We start from the raw sequence: 21230 nt of genomic DNA, 5'->3' as shown, positions 1-21230 counted from the left end.
TCTACTTGTTCAATTAGAAACCCCACATAATTTGTATCATGAGTAATTTCTTAATTTCTAACTTCTTTTAGGATTTTCACCTAATTCACTATTTTTTTTAGACAGAATTTAGGTTCACCCCCTAGAGTGGTGAACCTTTAAATTCACCCCACCCTTTAGGACCAATTAAAGTGACACATAGATTATTAATTAAAAAATATTAAATTAAATAAAAAAATAGCTACAAAAAATAAAAACGGTAATTTTAACGACGCTAACGCTTCCAGCTAAACCCTAAAACCTAAATCTTAAATTCTAAACCCTATACCATAAATTCTAAACCCAAATCCAAACCCCTAAACCCAAACCCTATACCCTAAACCCTAATCGTAGACCCTAAACCCAAATTATATACCCTAAACCCAAAAACTAGACTATAAACCTAAACTCTATACCCTAAACCCACACTACAAGAAAACAACGGTATTCTGACGGACATTCTGACGGAAAATGGAATTTCCGAGGAAATTCCGAGGAAACACAAAATTGGGTTTCCTCGGAATTTCCTCGGAATATACCGACGGAATTCCGAGGAAATATCAATCCGTCGGAATATTCCGAGGAAATTCCAAGGAAAAATGGGTTCCTCGGAAAAACCGATGAATTCCGAGGAAATATTATAGCCGTTGGAGAGCCGTTGGGGGATTTTACAAAATTCCGAGGAAATTCCGAGGAAATTCCGACGAACTAGCCTTTTCCGTCGGAATTCCGTCGGAATTTCCTCGGTCTGTCGGCAGGATTTAAACTATAAATACAAGCACTCCTCTTCCTCTTCATTCACTCCATATCTTCATCCTCCCTCTTACTCTATTTACACACGAATTTGATTCATAAAAAATATGTCTTCTTCAAATTATTTTCGTTCTTGGATCGATCGACCTCATTTGGATCCGAACACGAGATTGCTTACGGAAGAATACCAACGAGGTATAACCGAATTCATGGGGTTAGTTCACCGACAACCGGAAGAAAAAACAGGTATGTTAAGATGTCCTTGCTCTAATTGTAAAAATAGAAAGGTTATTAAAGAGTGGGATGTTTGGACTCATCTATATTTGAGTGGGTTTACACGAAGTTACAAAATTTGGTATCATCATGGGGAAACTGATTATGAACATGGTAGTACTAGCGAACCTCAGCCAGCGGTTAGATTAGAAGAACCAATTAAAACGGATGTAGATTATGGTGTAGGTACTGAGCAGATGGTAAATGATCATTTTAGAGGGGAAGCTAGGAGATTTTATGATATGTTGGATGCTGGAAAGCAACCATTGTACGAAGGTTGCAGAGATGGTCATTCAGCTTTATCATCTGCTACAAGATTGATGGGCATTAAAACATATTATAATTTGGCTGAAGACTGTGTGGATGCGATTGCTGATTTTATAAAAGGTATTATACCCGAGGATAATGTAGCTCCTGGTTCATACTACGAGGTTCAGAAACTCGTAGCTGGTCTTGGTTTATCGTATCAGGTAATAGATGTATGCAGCGACAACTGCATGATTTATTGGAGGGCGGATGAACAGCGGGTTACATGCAAATTTTGTGGAAAGCCTCGTTATAAAGATACGAGTGGAAGAGTTCCAGTGCCATATAAAAGGATGTGGTATTTACCTTTGACGGAAAGGTTGCAGAGGTTGTATCTGTCTGAACGCACAGCGCAACCAATGAGATGGCATGCGGAGCACTCAACAGATGGTGAGATCTGACATCCTTCAGATGCAAAGCGTGGAAGCATTTCCAATCAAATTATCCCGACTTTGCGTATGAGAGAAGAAATGTCTACCTTGGATTATGTACTGATGGTTTCAGTCCGTTTGGCAAGAGTGGAAGACAGTATTCTCTATGGCCCGTCATTCTTACACCATACAACCTACCCCCAAACTTGTGCTTGCGACGAGAGTTTTTGTTTCTCTCGATTCTCGTTCCCGGACCAGAGCATCCTAAGAGATCACTTGATGTGTTTCTTCAGCCACTAATATATGAGTTGCAACAACTATGGGCTCAAGGTGCTGAAACATACGATGTTTCGTGTAAAGAAAACTTTCAAATGCGGGCAGTACTAATGTGGACAATAAGTGATTTTCCAGCATATGGTATGTTGTCTGGATGGACAACGCATGGAAGGCTATCATGTCCATATTGTCAAGATAACACTGATGCTTTCCAACTAAAACACGGAAGGAAAACGTGTTGGTTTGACTGTCACAGGAGATTCCTACCACCTGATCATCCATATCGTAGGAGTAGGAATTTGTTTACGAAGAACAAGAGGGTGTTTGACAGTCCACCTCCGGAAATTTGTGGGAAAGATTTGAAGATACAACTAAGAGATTTTGGTGCAGAAAGGACGCCAGACGTCGGTGGACATGAGCGTTTTCCGGTAGATGCTGTTGGAGAACTACATAACTGGCACAAAAAAAGTATTTTCTGGGATCTGCCATACTGGGAGGATCATCTGCTAAGGCATAATTTAGATGTCATGCATATTGAGAAGAACTTTTTTGACAATCTCATGAACACGATCCTTAATGTTCAAGGTAAAACAAAGGATAATTTGAAGTCAAGACTGGATTTAGTCGATATATGTGCTCGTTCAGAACTTCATGTTGATGAGAATGGTAGGGCTCCTTTTCCCATATACCGACTTGATGCAGCGGGAAAAGATGCGTTCTTTGATTGGATTTCAAACGATGTGGAATTTCCAGACGGTTACGCATCAAATTTGCGTAACTGTATCGACAAAAAGGAAGGAAAGTTTACTGGCTTGAAAAGCCACGATTGCCATGTAATGATGCAGCGCCTCCTTCGTTCGCCTTCAAGGAACTATTACCACGAAATGTTCATGAAGCAATTGCAGGGATAAGTGGTTTCTTCCGCGATTTATGCACGAGATCAGTGACTCTTGAAGGTATTGAAAATTTGAAGACTAACATAGCCGTGATTCAGTGCAACCTTGAGAAGATATTTCCTCCCTCATTTTTTGATGTTATGGAGCATCTTGTTATTCACCTGGCAAGAGAATTGGAACTTGGTGGTCCTGTGCAGTATAGATGGATGTATCTGTATGAGCGGTATATGTTCCATTTGAAGAAGATGGTGAAAAATTTAAGTAGGGTGGAAGGTTCTATAGTCGCACAGATGATCAATGAAGAAACTTCAAACTTTGCCGAGTACTACTTTCCAGCAGAAGTTCAGACCAAAAACAGAAGACCTGCTCGGCATGATGATAGAGGCGAACGGGCAACATATCATGTTACGGTTCCAGACATTTTCACAGACGTTGGACGACTTAGCGGAAAACCAAAGGACCGTCGACTTACTGAGCAGGAGCGCAGTCATTTGCAAACATATTTGCTCACCAACTGCGAAGACGTTCTTCAATATGAGAGGTAAATAAATGAGCTTACAAATTTTTATTTTAACAAGTTGAAATTTAAATCTTAATTAATTACATTATTGTCATCATATACAGGATTTTCATGGCAGAAAAGCGGTTCGAGTATAGATACGCCACAGAGGACGAACTAGAAGAAATGAAGCAGAGAGAATTTACTGGATGGATGTTTACTTATGTGAGTGCTTTAAACAAATTAAAATATATTTTATCACATATTTATACTAATTCACATTTATTGATATAACATATATATATGTGCTATTAATAGGTGTCTGCTGGTTTGGCCAGAGGTGAAACATTTGACGATTGGATACGTGAGATGGTCGTTGGACCAAACTTTGTTGTGAAGTCATATCCGAGATTTTGTACTCGAGGATATGCATTCACAACTCAGAAGAGGAGACGTTCGAGTACGACTTATGATGCTGGCGTTTGTTCTGCATCAGGAGATGATGTATACTACGGACACATACATGAGATTTTGGAAATCAAGTATTTGGGCATGGTTGGATTGCGCTGTACTGTTTTCTATTGTGATTGGCACGACAACACTCCAGATCGAGGTGTGAGAACAGATGCATTTGGTGTTACATCAGTAAATTCGAGGCGAAAGCTGCAATATTATGATCCTTTCATTCTTGCTTCTCAGGCCGATCAGGTAATTAAATGTTAATTATTCAGAATGATTCATCATCATGTGTATTAATTTATAATTTTTCTAAATGTTACAGGTTTGTTATATCAAGTACCCCCGGGTAAGGAACAGAGATGATCCATGGGTTACTGTTACAAGACTCAACCCGAGAGGCCGAGTTCAGGGAAGTTCTGAGCTGGAAGACCCACTACAACCAAGCACATCCGGCAACTTAAGTGCAGCAGAAGATTTAGCTGGAGTTGGCCTTGTTGTCGATTTAACCGACTTTGGAGAGGAAGCCGTCGTTCACGTAGAGGATGAACCAGTGATTGGAGAGTTTCACCAAGATCCAGATTCAGATTCATCTGGTGATGATGACTCGGAAACAGACTACCATTGATTTTTTTTTTTTTTTTTTAAGAAATACCGAGAAAATTCGAGGAACACTTGATATAACCTCTTTCCTCGGATATTAGTTATTTGGTTTATCTAGCAAGGCAAAGCTGAATACGAATTAAAAACTACTCAAAACACAACCAAATAAAACGAAGAAACCATGTAAAAGAAATACGAACTCATAATTAAGAAAAAAAAAACTAAGTTCAAAATTAACAGAAAATAAGACCATAAAACGTTAGAATAGAAAAGAAAATAAAATAGCGCGGTCGGAAATCAAATGGCAATACTGGCCGGTGATAGCTCCTACTCCTCGTCTCCTACTCCAGATGTTCCTGCATCGTTGGGTCTATTGGACCTCTTTCTTACCCTGTGTGTACCACTCGAACCCGAACCAGAGCTGGATGGAGAGTTGTCCCGATGAACTACATCATCCTTTTGGCAACGACACGGCCTGATACGTGAAATGGCAGCCCAGATCTTGTGTAGCATGTCGTTGTTTGTCTTTATGCTCTGATCTCTCCAATGTTGTTGCTGGCGCGAAGTGGCGTTCGGTGGAAGCTCTTGCAACTTGTACTGGCTGGAGTCTGATGGGAGTAGCTGATGGGGTTGTGAATCTGGAATGGCTTGTGCAGCCTCATCTTCTCCTTCTTCATCAACCACGGCCTTGCCTTTGGTCTGATATTTTGGCGTGAAGAAGGATGGCTTGTCTACTAGTGCGGTAGCAGGGGGTAAGAACTCAACTGCAGCCTCTGAAAGTAGAGCAGTCAGGCCGATCTGAGGCAGGTGGCAGTAGAGTGTTTTCTTCGCTCGGTCCTGGAATACGTAGACGTAAGGACCATCCCGATCGATCCTCGAGTGGGGACCAGCTATGAACTCCTTACTTACAAGATTTTTGACATCCAGGTAGTTCCAAGCAATGTTGTTCGATCTGTCCAGTGCTACCTGCTGGTTCTCGCAGTCTACACCCACATGTCTAAGGATCCGAGTAATCACTGCACCAAATCCACATGCATTGCTCTTGGATTTGGTTACTTTCCCCTTGTATCCTGCTAAGTTTGCGGCCAGCACCGCTCCCATGTTGAAGGCAGTAGCAGGTGGGAATGTAGAGTTTCCAAATGCCGGTAGCAAATGCCTCACACCTTGGTACAGGAGGCACAACTCCCATTGCGTGACTGATGCGGCTGTGGTTGTCCCGTATAGCAATGAGCCAATGAGGCGTGTGGCATATCTCAGTACTGGGCTCCGGATAAGTGACTCCTTTGCCTGAGAAGATCTATAAACCCCTGTGCCAATCGTTTCCCAGAAGTTCAACAGCTCTGAAGTCCAATAAAGACCAGATGTCCTCTCCCCTGCACTCAATCCAAATAGTCCGCAGAGGTTTGTGAAAGATACCTCATAGTATACTTTCTGCACTACGAATGCCAGAAAACCTTCCTGATGGCTATCATCGGGATGGCTGACGTATGCGGATGCTATGAACTGGCGTACCAACTCCGGATAAGTGGGTTCGTTGAGGTTGCATAGTTGGCCTAGACCCATGTTCTGGAACAGCCCTTCAATGTCTGCTTTGATTCCCAATATTGTCATCGTCTCAGGACATGCTAGTTGTGTAGCCGGAACGGCTACCTTCTTCATGTTGTTGTAGTGGGTGGTATCAGACTTATCCCACTTCTTTGGCCTTTGCTTCTCTCGCTGAGACGAACCCTCTTCTTGTGTGTTCTTCTTTGCTGATGTTTTCGTGCGCTTCATTCTCTACAAAATAGAATCATTGCTCTCAACATGGTTATAATCAATTAAGAACTCAAAGCAACATGAAAATGAAAGGCGAAATCGAGTTGTGATAAAAAAAAACCAAATTGAAAAAAATTCTCAATCCCTAAATCATCTCAAATCCTGTTCCAAACTCGTTGATCACAGACAATTGTGTTCTATTCCATGTTTAAACATCTGTTTCATGCATATTTGATCAAGGAATCAACACGGAAATAAGAAATTCACAAAACCCAAAAAATTGCTCAAGAACACGATTTCAGAATGTGGAGATTCGCGGAGTATACCTGTCTTAGGGTGAAAACGAGTGTAGGAATCAGGTAGAGCTCGAAAAATCAAGGGGAATAGAGCCCAAAATTGTTCAAATCGGATGATTATAGAGAGAGAAAGGGGGGGGCGAATTATAGGGGAAATCGGAGGGGATGAGAGTTCTGAGGTTTAGATCCAAAAAAGGTCGGGTTTTGCCTTATAATTCTGTTTCCCGCACACGCATCGATCGATGCGTTTTTGAACAAATACGGATCGATCGATCACATTCTTACGCTTTGGTCCATCTTAGTGATCGATCGATCCGTTTTTGGACATATATCCATCGATCGATCCGTTTATAAAAAAACTTACAAGATTTTCCGAGGACATTCCGAGGAACATTTGAGATTCTCGATCGATCGATGGGATAATCTCATCGATCGATCACATTCTTACGGTCTGGTCCATCTTAGTGATCGATCGATGCGTTTTTGGACATATATCCATCGATCGATCCGTTTATAAAAAAACTTACAAGATTTTCCGAGGACATTCCGAGGAACATTTGAGATTCTCGATCGATCGATGGGATAATCTCATCGATCGATCACATTATTACGGTCCGGTGCATCTTAGTGATCGATCGATGCGTTTTTGGACATATATCCATCGATCGATCCATTTATAAAAAAACTTACAAGATTTTCCGAGGACATTCCGAGGAACACTTGAGATTCTCGATCGATCAATGGGATAATCTCATCGATCGATCACATTCTTACGGTCCGGTCCATCTTAGTGATCGATCGATGCGTTTTTGGATATATATACATCGATCGATCCGTTTATAAAAAAAAATTGACGTATTGAAACCCCAAACACTAGTTCCTCGGAATATTCCGAGGAAATTCCGAGGAAGAAGAGGGTTTCCTCGGAGTTCCCTCGGAATAATCCGAAAACAACGTTTTGCGGTTTGAATAACACCTATATAACCCTTATTAAGTGTCTTACGTTCATTATGAAGTCAAATATTTGTTCCTTACCGTATAATTAACACTTTTCCGATTGTATGAACGAAATCCCACAACATAAGAGAAACACTTATACCTTTTAATGAACGGTAAAGGGAATACTTTCAATTAGTTTTGAAATTTGTTATTTCATGGTTTATGCTCATCTATACAAAGAATCCTCAATGGTATGCATTACAATTGTATAAGAAATGAAATACGGCAAAAAAAATTGATGTTTTGAAACCCCAAACACTAGTTCCTCGGTATTTCCTCGGAATATTTTCATTTTACCGGGCAAATATTTCGCGAAAATTGAAATTAGAATTCCGACGGAATTCCGACGGAATGTCCGTCGGACCCTAGGTTTTATAACCACGAGCCCCTTCTTCTTCCCCATTTCTCTCTTCTTCCTCTGCGCGACTCCTCTCTTCTCTCCGGCGATTTCCCCCTGAAATCCGACGATATCTCCGGCGATCTCCCCCTTCTCTTACACAAATCATGTAAGGACCCTATCCCACTCTCTTAGGTTCTATTTGTTAGGTTTTTGTGTAGTTTTGATAGATTTTTGTTAGGGTGATTGGTTAGGATTGTGATTTGGTTGTATAATAGGTTTAGAATTATGATTTGGTTGAATAATTTGTTTTGTTGAATTGATTTAGAATTTTTTATAATTTTTTTATTTTTTTTTGTATTTATAAAATCGATTTTATATAACGATTTTGTATATAAATCGATTTTTGTATTTTACAAATCGATTTTTCTATATAAATTCGATTTTTTGGATTTTACAAAAAATATTTTGTATATAAATTCGATTTTTTGGATTTTACAAAACATTTTAAATATCTATAAAACTTTTTTTGTGATTAAAAACTATTATTTGGGATTTAAAAATATTTTTAATATATATATATATATATATTATTAAAACTATTTTTTTGTAATTATTAAACTATTTTTATTTATTAAAACTATTTTTTTGTTTATTAGAACTATTTTTCTATATATTTTTTAAATATTTTTAATATATATAAATCTTTTTTTGTGATTAAATTATTTGGGATTTTTTTTTTAAAAAAAATTAATTTATATATTTCTCTATTTATTAAATATATTTTTTTAATTTACAGGTCTCATGATGATCAGACCCGGCCTCGACAGCGTGGTCGTGGTGGTACGGGGAGCCAGTCTCGGGATTCCAGCCATTTTCAGGATTCCCCTTCGCCCCACAGCTCCAACCATACATCTCCCTCTGATGCACCCGCTCCTGCTCCTCTCGCTCCCGCTGCTGCATCCGCTCATGTTCCTCTGGGTCCTCCGGGAGTGATGCGTGTTGCGGAGTTGGTTCAACAGCCCGGTCGTGACCATCTTCCGTATCTCACTCCGTATCCACATGGACGGGGTCAAACATGGTAATTAAATATTTTTTTCTTTAAATTTGGATTCATTATTAACCGTTTATTCTTTTTATTAGGTTCAACCGATCCGGGAACAGGATCAGCGCATGGATCAACCGTATGATGTACTCGGCCCTCGACAGTGGACATCCGACTTTCACTCACTTCCCTACCAACAAGCAGGTTCTGTGGTTTCGTCAGTTTGCGGTAAGTATTCTAATTTTTTACTTATATTTTTAATCTTTAATATAAATTTTCTACTAATTGTTTTTTTTTTCAGCAAGAGTTCAACTGGAATTCCGATGAGACGCTCTTTATCTATCACCACTTCGTCCATAAAGTTATGGACAACTATGGGAAGCAGATCCACGAGTGGAAGAAGAAGTGGGAAATCAATAAGGTTCGATTTAATTTATTAAACAATTTTTTAAGTTATTAAACTATTTTTTAATTTATTAAACTATTTTCTTTTCTTTTTTTATTAAAAGGTCCCAAAGTCGATGAACGACACGGTCTGGAAGGAGTTGTGTGCGCATTGGGATAAGGAAGAGACGAAAGAAACTTCTTCCACCAACTCCACCAACCGCAGGAGCGACCGTAAAGGGAAGGGCATCTACAAGCATAACTTGGGTGCTCAATCTATTGCCACTCTGGGAGATCGCATGGTAAGTTCAACCGCTTTTTCTTCAATTATTTGAGTTTCAGAATTTTAATTTATTGTGCATTTCTTCTAATTTCTAATGTTTCTTTAATTTATGTTTTTTTTCAAGGCGGAAGAAAATGATGGCGAGCCGGTTGATGATCTCGCCCTAATGAGGAGGGCGTATACCAACAAGAAGACCGGCCAGATTGATGACGGTCTTGTGAGGGACGTGGTCGACCTGGTCCAAACTCAGGTGGTAGACGAAGTGTCTCAGCTTCAAACCGAGGATGACGCTTCGACGGCTTCGACCAACTTGTCCCGGTTTCGAATCAACGAAATCGTTGAATCCGTAAGTTCTTTTTTTTTTTAAAGTTCAATTCATTTATTTCTTGGTTTAAATTTGTAAATTTGGCTATTTTCTATTCAGTCGGTTCCAAAGAAGAAGGGATGTTTGGTCGGTTTGGGTCGTCGCACCCGGTCAGTTCCTCCTTCTTCTGCACCACCGCCCTTTGTTGATCCAGAAGTACTTACGGCTCAGTTGAAGGACAAAGATGATCGTATATCTTTGTTGGAGACCCAGATGGCGGCTCAACAGGCGGGTTATGAGGCACAGAGGAGGCTGAACCAGCAAATGATGGAGATGATGCAGAGGATGTACCCGAACGAGGTGTACCGGACGTGCCAGACCCGTAGTTTTTTTTTTTTTTCAAAAACTCGGAATGTTTTATTTTTATTTGTGAAACTTTGAATATTAATTTAATATGATTTCAATTTTAATTTTAATTTCATATTTTCGAATTTAAATTTCAGAAATTTTATTTTTTTAAAGAATTAATATTTTTTACATTCCGAGGAAATTAATTATATTTTTACTCGATCGATCGATGCGTTTTTGGACATAAATCCATCGATCGATCTGTTTAGGGGTGTTCAATCCGGATATCGGTTCGGTTTCGGTTCGGTTTTTTCGGTTTTTCGGTATTTCGGTTAGTAAAATATAACTACCATTCTAAATCCATATTTACTTCAGTTCGGTTCGGTTTATATACCGTCGGTTTTCGGTTTATTCGGTTTTATACCAAAAAATATAATTCTTTATTTTGGGATCATATTATATGAATTTTAGAGTCTTGTTGTCAACACATTCATTTATTAAAAAATATTATAAGTTTAAATAAAAGAACAAAAATAAAAAATGTTTCTATCATCTAATAAAATAATCAAATCTATAATTAAAATTAAAGCCCAAAATTTTGATAATAAAAATAAAAAATAAAAAATAAAACAGAAGAACGAAGCACAAAAAATAAGTTATTATATTATTTCATATTTAGCGTTCATTAAAGTCATGTTTCTTCTATTAAACACGAAACTCTATTCGTTTATAGACAAAAAAAAATTGTGAAGAATTTCCACTAATTGTTATCATCAAATTTATAATCTTTATTTCAATTTAGTCAATGCTAAATTAAAGCAAAAAGATCAAAAGACGACTAAGAACATAAGAAGCATGTTTGCGATGAATTGTTATTTAATTATAGTTCAAGTGTTTTACAAATCAGGACTATTTTATTACTGTAAAAAAATGGTAATAGTTATTAGCAAAAAAATTAACTTATGATTTTCATATGTTGTTATAAAATATATACATATTTACATGTTTCTATTTTTTGATCGGTTTTATTTGGTTTATTCAGTTTTATCGGTTATATACCGAACCATATCCAAATCCTACGGTTTTTTAAAAATCATATCCATTCGGTTTGTATGGTATATACCAAATCCAAACCATATTATCTATTTCGGTTCGGTTCGGTTCGGTACGGTTCGGTTTTGCCATATTGAACAGCCTAGATCTGTTTACAAAAAAACGTTCGGAATATACCGAGGGACCTATTCCTCGGAATATACCGAGGAACAGGGACATTTCCCTCGGAATATTCCGAGGAACCGGTTCCTCGGAATATACCGAGGGACATGTTCCTCGGAATATTCCGAGGAATATGTCGTCGGTATATTCCTATCGATCGATGTATATATGTCCAAAAACGCATCGATCGATGAACGTCCGAGGAAATATCCCGACGAAGTTCTCCCTCGGTATATTCCGAGGACATTTCCGACAAACTAGTGATCCTCGGAATTTCCTCGGAAGTTTGTTTCCTCGGAATTCCGTCGGAAAATTCCGAGGGATTTCCGAGGAAAGAAGAAATTCCGAGGAATTATTTCCGACGACTTGTTTCGTCGGTATGTCGTCGGAATAACGAAATTCCGACGATTTTTTCCCTCAGAATCCTTGTTGTTTTCTTGTAGTGCCAAGTCGAAGACCCTAAACCCAAACCGTAAACCTTAAACCCAAATTATGTACCCTAAACCCAAAACCTTAACCATAAGTCCAAACGGTAAATCCTAAACCCAAACCGTAAATCCTAAACCCAAAACCTATACCCTAAACCCAAATCCTATACCTAAAACCCAAACGGTAAACTCTAAACCCAAACCCCAAACTTAGATGCTATAGGGTTTGGGTTAAGGTTTACGGTTTGGGTTTAGTGTCTAAGACTTGGGTTTAGGGTATAGGATTTTGGTTTACAGTCTATTTTTTTGTGTTTAAGGTATATAATTTGGGCTTAGGGTCTAGGATTAGGGTTTAGGGTATAGGGTTTGGTTTTAGGGGTTTGAATTTGGGTTTAGAATTTATGGTATGTGGTTTAGAATTTAATATTTAGGGTTTAGGGTTTTGCTGGAAGCGTTAATGTCGTTAAAATTAGCGTTTTTATTTTTTGTATCTATTTTTTATTTAATTTAATATTTTTTAATTAATTATCTATGTGTTATTTTGATTGGTCGTAAAGGTTAGAGTGAATTTAAAGGTTCAGCTTAGGGGGTGAACCTAAGTTTTGTTTTTTTTTTTGTCCATTAACTATTAATTTTTGAAAAAAATCAAAAATCTTTACAGACGAGTTTGAACCCGTGATTTTAAACATGCAATTTAAGAAAATGACCAATGAAGCCATAGGCATTTTATACAAACTACTGGCCCATTAAATGAATAATCAAACTACTGGCCCATTATGTGTTCAAAAAAAAAAAAAAAAAAAAAAACTACTGGCCCATTAAAAGAATAAAGCATTCTTGGCTCCAAACACATGCATGACTAGCTTCTAGTCAAGACTGCTCTGCACGAGCTATAAACTTAAACCGAATCTCGCCTAATGCATGGTCGCGTGACTGGAAAACGAACCTCGGAGGTGTGGGACGATGGAATCATTCGTATAACTTACGTTCTTGCTGGACTTATGATTCAAACTTGAATATTTTTTCTTGTGTTTCTTGTACACCTCAAGGTGATTAATTTCAGGGAAATTACTTAACTTATTCTCAGGGTTATAAACACAAGGCATAAACAGTCTTGGATGGCTAATCAACTAATTCTACTCAGAGATTTGGCTTACCCGTGGATAAAAAATTCTGAAAGGTTTCTCTGGTCCTCCTCCATTTCGAAAGCTCCTCTTACTCTCTTGGCGAGCAACAATCTATCTCTCCTGGAATGAACGCAACAACAGAATACATCGCTCAAGCTTCAGATCACCGTCATCTATCCTCTATGATATTGATCGTCTAGTGCGCAACTAGATAGCAAGCATCAGACATGCGGACCCTCAATCATCCTCTCTGTTTTTTGAATAATTGTCTCTCTCTATTCTCACCTCGTCGATCACCTTGATTCATCGTATCCTCCGTCTCTTCCACTTTCAGATTCTAGAGTTCGACTTTTACTTAGGGATTGGGCTTTCAATAGTAAATCTTTGTAACATCTACATTCTCCTGCAATTTCAATAGTAAATCTTTTAGCAAAAAAAAAAAAGAACTCTGTTTAAGTTCCACCAATCTCTGTTTGTTTGTTTTTGTGTATATTTTTTAAAAGCTTTTAAGAGAAAAGCTTTTTTAGCTTCATCAACATTAAGTTCTGATTTTTGAAACAGAGAGCTGATTTATGATAAACACATTAACCCTTAAAACTATTAGAACAATTACTCATATTAATATTATTATCATCTTCCATTAACATAAACACTCACACACTTTAAACACACCATTGACCAACAATTAATCAACCAGATTATTAATTATATTAACACTAATCTCAGTCTTAACTTATTCACGTAAACACACAAAACAAAATCATCTTCTTTCTTTCTTTGCTTAAACTCTCAACTCCGTTTTTAGAAAGTCTCTACGGATGCGGCTGGGTTCAGTTCTGTAACTGCAGTAGCATTCCTCATCGCCTCAAAGCGTGGCTCTTTAGGCTGAAACTTGACCCCAGCATAAAGCTTCATGTAGTCATCAAACACAAAGCTTGGGTACTCGGTTTCTTTGCTGGCAAGTGATGAAGCTGGAGAGATCTCCGCATCGCTTCCGGGGTTGTAGAACGATGCAATGGACATTCTGTTCCCTTCTTTTTGAGTCACCACACGGTGCATCACACTCTTGTACTTTCCGTTGGTTATCACCTAAATATGTTACGAACCCATTAAAGATTTCAAATGTCATTCTTGCTTAATTCGGTTATATCATATACAAACCATTCTGCCCAATATCATCCAACCAGGACTAAACCAAAATCAGACTTCAACATGAAAAAAAGTTTTGTCTAGCAAAAGATATTTTGAAAATATAGTGTGAACATATGATACCTCAAGTTGGTCACCAAGATTAATGACAATAGAGTGGTTGAGTGGAGGAACATCGATCCAATCACCATCTTTGAGAAGCTGGAGGCCACTGACTTTGTCGTCTTGAAACAACAAGATGATGCCTCCTGCATCAGTGTGGGCCCGGAGACCTTTGATCATTTCTGGTTTAGGACAAGGTGGATAATTGCTCACCTTAGTCCCAAAGGATGGACCTTTTGTTCCATGAAACATTTTCTTCAGATATCCTTTCTCTAACCCTAGATTCTCACACAGTTGATCCAACAAATTCTCTGCAAGATTCTCCAATCTCTTTCCAAAATCTTTCATGGCCGTCCTGCAAAATTTTGAAACATTTTTAGTATTTCGATGGGATATTATTCACTATTACTCCAAGAAAAAGCAATATTTCAGTATGCTGGTTTCAAATAATTGTCTTAAGTTTTCTTTTTAATTATTTTCTCAACCTTTACATTACAATAAAAAGAATTAGAAGTTCCAAGTGAAAAAGTTTCAATAAAACTGTTTTTTATAAACCAACAAAGGAAAGTTATTTTAGCGAATAAAATATCATAACTTCCTTTTTAATCTAGGTAAAAGAGGTAAAGTTTCCCTTTAAATGAATATAAATTGTGATTTGAAGTTGTTTTATTAATGTTGAACAAAAAAAGAGTTGTGTAATATTGATAAATAAATAAAAAACTGTACCGATATTCATCAGACATATCAGGAATGTCGTAGAGATTGGATTGAGGAAGGTGACGAAGGTAGAAAGTGCTTTCCCAGTCGACGTCCTCAACTTCTGTCTCAAGCTTTTCCAAACCTTTGGACTTGAGCATGTCGTTAAACTTCTGTTCCATTGTTTTCTTGTAATGCTCCTTTGTCATCTTCTCCACGTTGTCCATCAAATCATATGGTAACCCATGGTTCACTATCTGAAAAATCCAAACAAAAAGATCCACATTACCATTAAGTATATAAACTTAAAAGCTGATATATAACTAATCATATATATATATATATATATATATATATATATATATATATATATACTGAGCACATGTTAATATTTGTACCTCAAAGAAACCCCAATTTTCGCAAGCATCGTTGATTAAAGCCATGGTTTGGTCTCTTTCTTCACCATTGAGCTTGGACAAGTTTACAACAGGAAATTTGATGGTCTGCTCCATGATCTCTCTTTCTTTATATCTCTCGTCTTGGAAAGTCTTTGTTCGAAGTAGCCAGTTGTGTGATGATGTGAGAGTACCTGAGGGAATGAGATAGGATTGCTATTTATAGGCGGAAAAGAGGAGAAATACAATCTAATAAATGTGAGAAAATATGTGTGATGGTCATAAAAATTTTCATTCAAAGAAAATAAAAGAAAATAAAAAAGTAAAAGAAACAGAAGTTTGTGGAGCATGTATGTGAGCACATCTATAGTGGACCCCTACCCTCTTTCTTCTTTATGAGTTTGATTCATTTAGAATTTTCCTTTTGGGTCTCTATTTCTGCACTTCAATTGGTTTCTTTTTCTTTGTTTTTAAAAAAAATTATATATATAATTAAAATTCCGAATCAGGCATCAATGTTAAATACAAACCGGACTCGAACAAAATGATCTAGATCAAATGGTACAAATCTAGTTTCGCATCACCACCTATCCGGCGTGTTGTGCTAGGCCGTTTTTAAATCACTAGACTACCAATGACCGTTCTCTTCTATTGACGTTGACCCCGGGAATGTGGGTTTTACTTTGTTGCCTCGGATACCAGAGTCCCCGAGACATCGCCTGAAATAGCTAATTACCGATGATCTTGCCAATTCTGTATTCTTCATTGTCGTTATAGCACAAAGACGACCAAAGGAGATAGAATTCTAGGACCGCTATACCTGTGGAAAGCAATCGGGCCCAACTGTAAAAGCTCACCTGAGACACCAAAGGTCGGGTTAGAAAGTGCTGCTGCATCCTACACGGAACCTCTTACGACATGCACAGAAACTGCAAGCACACTACCAACCGAACTCACGTGATTTGAATTGGCATTGGGAAATTCACATTGACAAAAGAGAAAATGAAGCTGCTATGCCAATTGCTGGCTCTGAGAATCAGAGACAGAGCATGTGACCCGATAAGCTAATCCTCGGTGTCAGCGAGGATAGAGAAAACATGAAGAACCAAAGGCGATCCAAAACAGAAAGCGGCCACTAACTTCTGGAGAAACCAAGAGGAGTACCACGTAGAGGAGATCAGAAGAGAGAAGAACCGGCTAGATGCCACCAAGTAGCCATAGAAGGCAACCAGCCACATCAATTTACCGGAGACTCACACGCCATTGAGAGAGCCACCGCTTGCATACGATGGCCCAAAACACGCTTCTTAGATAATGAGACTCTCTAAAACTCTCAAGACTGAAGAGAGAAAGGGAGGGTTTCTACGACACCGCAGAAGAACCCAAATCTCAGATCCCCCCCCCCCCAATCTTCAACGCCACCGAAAGAACCTGCAGAAACGCAAGTCCGAAGTAGTATGGTCGTCACTCCGTCACTCCGCCACAACACTGCGACGAAAACAATCGATGAAACTAAGAGGAGAAAACTAAATCCACAGAGAAAAACCCTAAAAGCCGACTACCACCACCCAAAACATTTTTGTTGAAAATATTTTTATTTGAAATAATTAGAAAGGTCTACAAATAAGAAAATTCTAAAGACTCTATTACACTACTTGAGTCCATCGTTGCGAATCATAACCACATATAATGAATAGCTGTTGAGAAAAATGAAACTATTACACGTTCAAGATGCCGGTTTTGAAAAGTTCATCATCTCTACTGCATGTTAAGACAATCAAACATATATATTGCTATTTATAACTTAAATCTCTGACATCTATCTTAAAAATGTAGTAATGCAGAGCCACACATGTTATATATCAAATGTGTAACGCCATAATAGTGTAAAATGACAAGCGCTATATATATTTTAAAACCGTAAGTAGTAGTTTTCGGATTCTTTAGTTAGGACTGCGAGGTCTTTCCATAGAAAACTTTGGTATGTTGATTGTTATATTCCAGTCTGGTTATCCAGACCACCCCAAATTTGAGTAATAGAATAGTCGTTCGTTGCCGAGGTAACACATATCAAATGTGTAACGTACTAACGCCTTTTTTGGGCTTACTTCCAGCAAATAAATTTTAATTTTTATTTGACACATAATTGTTCTTCTGTAAATATCGTAAATATTATATATATAAATTTTTTAATTAACAAAATTTTATTAATTAATCCTAAAAAAAAGCAAATCGACGAAACTACAATTCCGGTTAACTGGTAATGGTGGTACTAGGTTACCGTGACTTCACCGAGATCGTGTGTCCAAGCCAGTCTTCAAATCCGCCGACAGTCACCATCTGGAGAACGACCACCGTTGGAAGCGTGTACCGCGGCTACTAAAGTCGGAACCAAAAGAGGAACCGACGCTCGACCACAAACCACAACCCCCCCCCCCCCCCCAATAATCTCACCATCTCAACAAGTCTGAGATAGCCACGTTCGACACCACAACCTTCTTGGTGGTGAGAGAACGCCGAGCCGGAAGGGCTACACACCATGACGAACCGCCACAAAAACAGAGGCCTTGCAGTCCGATGACTAGTTAGCGGATTCCAGCATCGCCTACGTCTTCCTCGAAACGTAGAACAGAGTCCTTGCAGTCCATGTAGCCACCAAGACCACCAGCTTCTTTAGAGGTCTTGCACGAACTCTTTTCAAAACCGATTTGAGTATTTGATATATTTAATTTGAAAGGAGTTCATGCAAGATATTTGATATATCAATTTTTTTTTTACCAATTTAACATCTATCTTTGGAGTATCTTATCGAGTCAAATATGTGCTTTTAGAGTCTTTTAGGCTGTTTTAAAAAAGAGTATTTTAGGCTATTGTCGAATATTTAAGGGGATGTCAAAAGGTAATTCAAGATGCTAATTTGGGTAGAATTTTAGCAGCGAATGGAGGATTTCTCACTGATGGATTAATATTAGATTTAAACATAATATATAGAATTTAATTGGATATCCAGTGCTACCAATTTGGGGTCGATCAATCGGCTAAATAAAATGTTATGCGCGTTTTACTGAAGACTGTTCTGTGTGCCGGTTCAATACCAGAAAACTTCAGTTTTTCAATATTCTCGGTTTGGTTTTGCCTTGAATTCGTCTAGGACATGTTTTGACCTATATCTACTATTTTGGAGCCATTCTTTAGGGTTAAGGTTTATCTTTATTATACTTTTAGTTTGTAGAGCTTTGGGAAGATGGGAGAATATTTTTGAACTCATGATTTATCTCTTTAATCTAATCATATAGATTTATCATTGATCTTGTGTTCTTTGGTTATGTCTGAGTAGCTTTAAAGTTAAGAATTGATAAAAATTAATGTCTATGATTGTTTGATTAGAGAATCTTCATTAAAATTCTTCATTTGGATTGTTCTTATTTTTTTGAACTTGATTGGCCACCCAGTTCATGATCTTAAGTTAACCGAATTTAGTGAAAGTTGATTTAGTTGCTTGAAGATAATTCTTGTGAGCAGAGTGTCTATAGCTGGTGAAAGTTGATGTTATTACTCTTTGTAAACCTAATTAAACTGAAAATTAATGCATGTTTAATTTCCAAGACTCCAAAAAAGTTAGTTCTCTAGGTTGTTAAACATAGTGATTGGAACCACAAAGTGAAATACATTCGTGTTTTCGTGTTCTAAAATGGTACTTATTTGATTCTCCAATAAGTTATCAATATATATGATATAATTTCTTGTGAATTCCCTAATACCTAACGCTTTTATTACATTGTTTATATTGTATATCTACTTTTTCCTTAGCTTTAAATTTTTTTTGTCAAGCTACTCTATACTTTAGGACTTCTTGTAATTTTAGTCTCTTTGCGATTAACTGTGCACTTGCAGTATGATTTAAGATAAAAAAATCCAAACTATGAATGATTTTATAAAAAAACACAATTGAGTAAAGTCTTTAATGGATTCTTCTGGGATAGAGATTAACTATCCGGGTTTCACAAATTAAATGTTAAATATTTGCATATAGGATATATACTATCAAATTTACATGGTGCCCTGATTGTTAATATGCTTGCGTTGTCACTTTTTGATGAGTCAGTTTATCTTCAGTTTCTTCCACAATTGGGACGAATCAACAAGCTTCGAGTTGCTGTTTCATGTTTAAAGTTTACAATACCAAATTACAAGCAAGGTTAATTTATCTAATATCAGCGTTTTTAATATGTAAAACTGCAGAATTAATTAACACATATTCTGACTAGAAAATCACACCAAAAAAATCAGCACCTGTAATCCCCTAGACTATATTTGCGAAGTGATTTTGCCACTTGTCCCTTCTATAATCAATTTCACAAAACAAATATGACATGACTACTGAAATTGATGACATGGCTTCCGGAAAAATATTATATGGATAATTTTATTTAATGTTGATTTATATTTTGGCAAACTTATTAGAATATGGTAATAATTCATATATTACATTTAATATTGATATTTCTTTTTGGTAAACTTTTTTAAAATATGGTAATAACTCATACATCATCTATAAAATAAATATATTCATATATAACATTTTAAATTTCGAAATATTATTATTTTTGTATAATTATACAATTTTTATTACTAAACCTTTCAAAAATTTCTACAATTTTTTTAAAATTTAAATATCTAATCGTAAGATCACTAGTTTCTTATATATCTACAAATTTTATAAATATTGTTTAGGCTAAAGTTTTGATAATTATACAATTTTATATCATTTTATTAGTTTTATACATATTGATTTAATATATATCAAATCTATATTAAATATTAGTAAGAAAATAGTAAAATCTATAATATTTAATATAATTTATTTTTAAATATAAATTAAGTTTAAAAAGTTACTTACCGCACATGGTGCAGGAAAACACCTAGTATTATATATCTCATCAACAGATCAACTCTTTGTTTTAGAGGTACATGCGTTCAGATATTCGTTTGCGTATTCACTTAGGTTCGGGAAGATTTTTTTTGTGTTTTTAGATCCACCTTCCTAGACTTCATTCAGGTTTTATGTTCAGGTCAGGTTCAGTTAAATTTTATGACTCAATTAAAAATCTATTTTGATTTTAAATTCATTCAGATTTGATTAATTTTGGTTTCGGTTCATATATTTTTAAATATCATACCAAAATGAACAAAGAATTAACTATTTGAGCTAATTACTAAATTTTTAAATTTTTATATTTTGGATACTAATTCGGATTGTCAAATCAGGTTCTTTATCAGGTTCTTTAAAGGTTATTCGGATTATTTTGGTTTTCATGTTTTTTGGTATTACCCATTCGGGTTTTGTTAAAAAATAATTCAGACTTGTGTTTATTTATACTACCATACATGATCTATCAAGATATTTTAAAGTTGGGATCAGATATTTGTTTTTTTGAGTTTGGGTTTGAAGGATTTTGGGTATTATGCCCACCTTAATATGTTTCATAAGAAAAAAATATTTCAAATAACTTGTGACATCCTCAATAATATCAACTAGATCTTGACCCGCACGTTCGCGTGGATATTTGTTTATAAGTAAAAAATTGTTTTGTATAAACGGTATTATAGATTTTTAGCATTTATCCATATTTTTTTGTCACGAAAAGCATTTACCCATATTATATATTTTTAAAATGAAATTTTTGAACACAATAAATTTATTGTTTATATTGAGAATTTTGTTTTTGTTTTCGTTTGAACCGTCAATTGTATCGCCCAAATTTTTATCATATATTTATCGTATTATATTTGCATTGGGTTATTATTATATGAAATATTTGTAAAATAGTATATTTACAGATAATTTATATTTTGTTTATATATTATATAAACTGAAAATTTATATTTTACCGTTTATATAATTTCATTTTTATG

At 36.5% G+C, this 21230-nt stretch overlaps 1 protein-coding gene across 1 annotated transcript; it reads right to left on the bottom strand.

Annotated features, from left to right (window-relative positions):
• Window positions 1-13570: 13570 nt before the first annotated feature.
• Window positions 13571-15544, bottom strand: LOC106390528 (1-aminocyclopropane-1-carboxylate oxidase). The gene is made up of 4 exons (XM_013831020.3): window positions 15318-15544; window positions 14950-15176; window positions 14245-14578; window positions 13571-14061 (listed from the first exon to the last, which is right to left on the bottom strand). The coding sequence occupies exons 1-4, from the start codon at window positions 15429-15431 to the stop codon at window positions 13774-13776; spliced, it is 963 nt and encodes a 320-aa protein (XP_013686474.2). The 5' UTR covers window positions 15432-15544; the 3' UTR covers window positions 13571-13773.
• Window positions 15545-21230: the final 5686 nt, after the last annotated feature.

This window comes from Brassica napus, chromosome C4, assembly GCF_020379485.1.
Source record: "Brassica napus cultivar Da-Ae chromosome C4, Da-Ae, whole genome shotgun sequence".
In the NCBI taxonomy this organism is placed as follows: domain Eukaryota; kingdom Viridiplantae; phylum Streptophyta; class Magnoliopsida; order Brassicales; family Brassicaceae; genus Brassica; species Brassica napus.
This window is presented reverse-complemented; position numbering and strand designations above follow the sequence as displayed.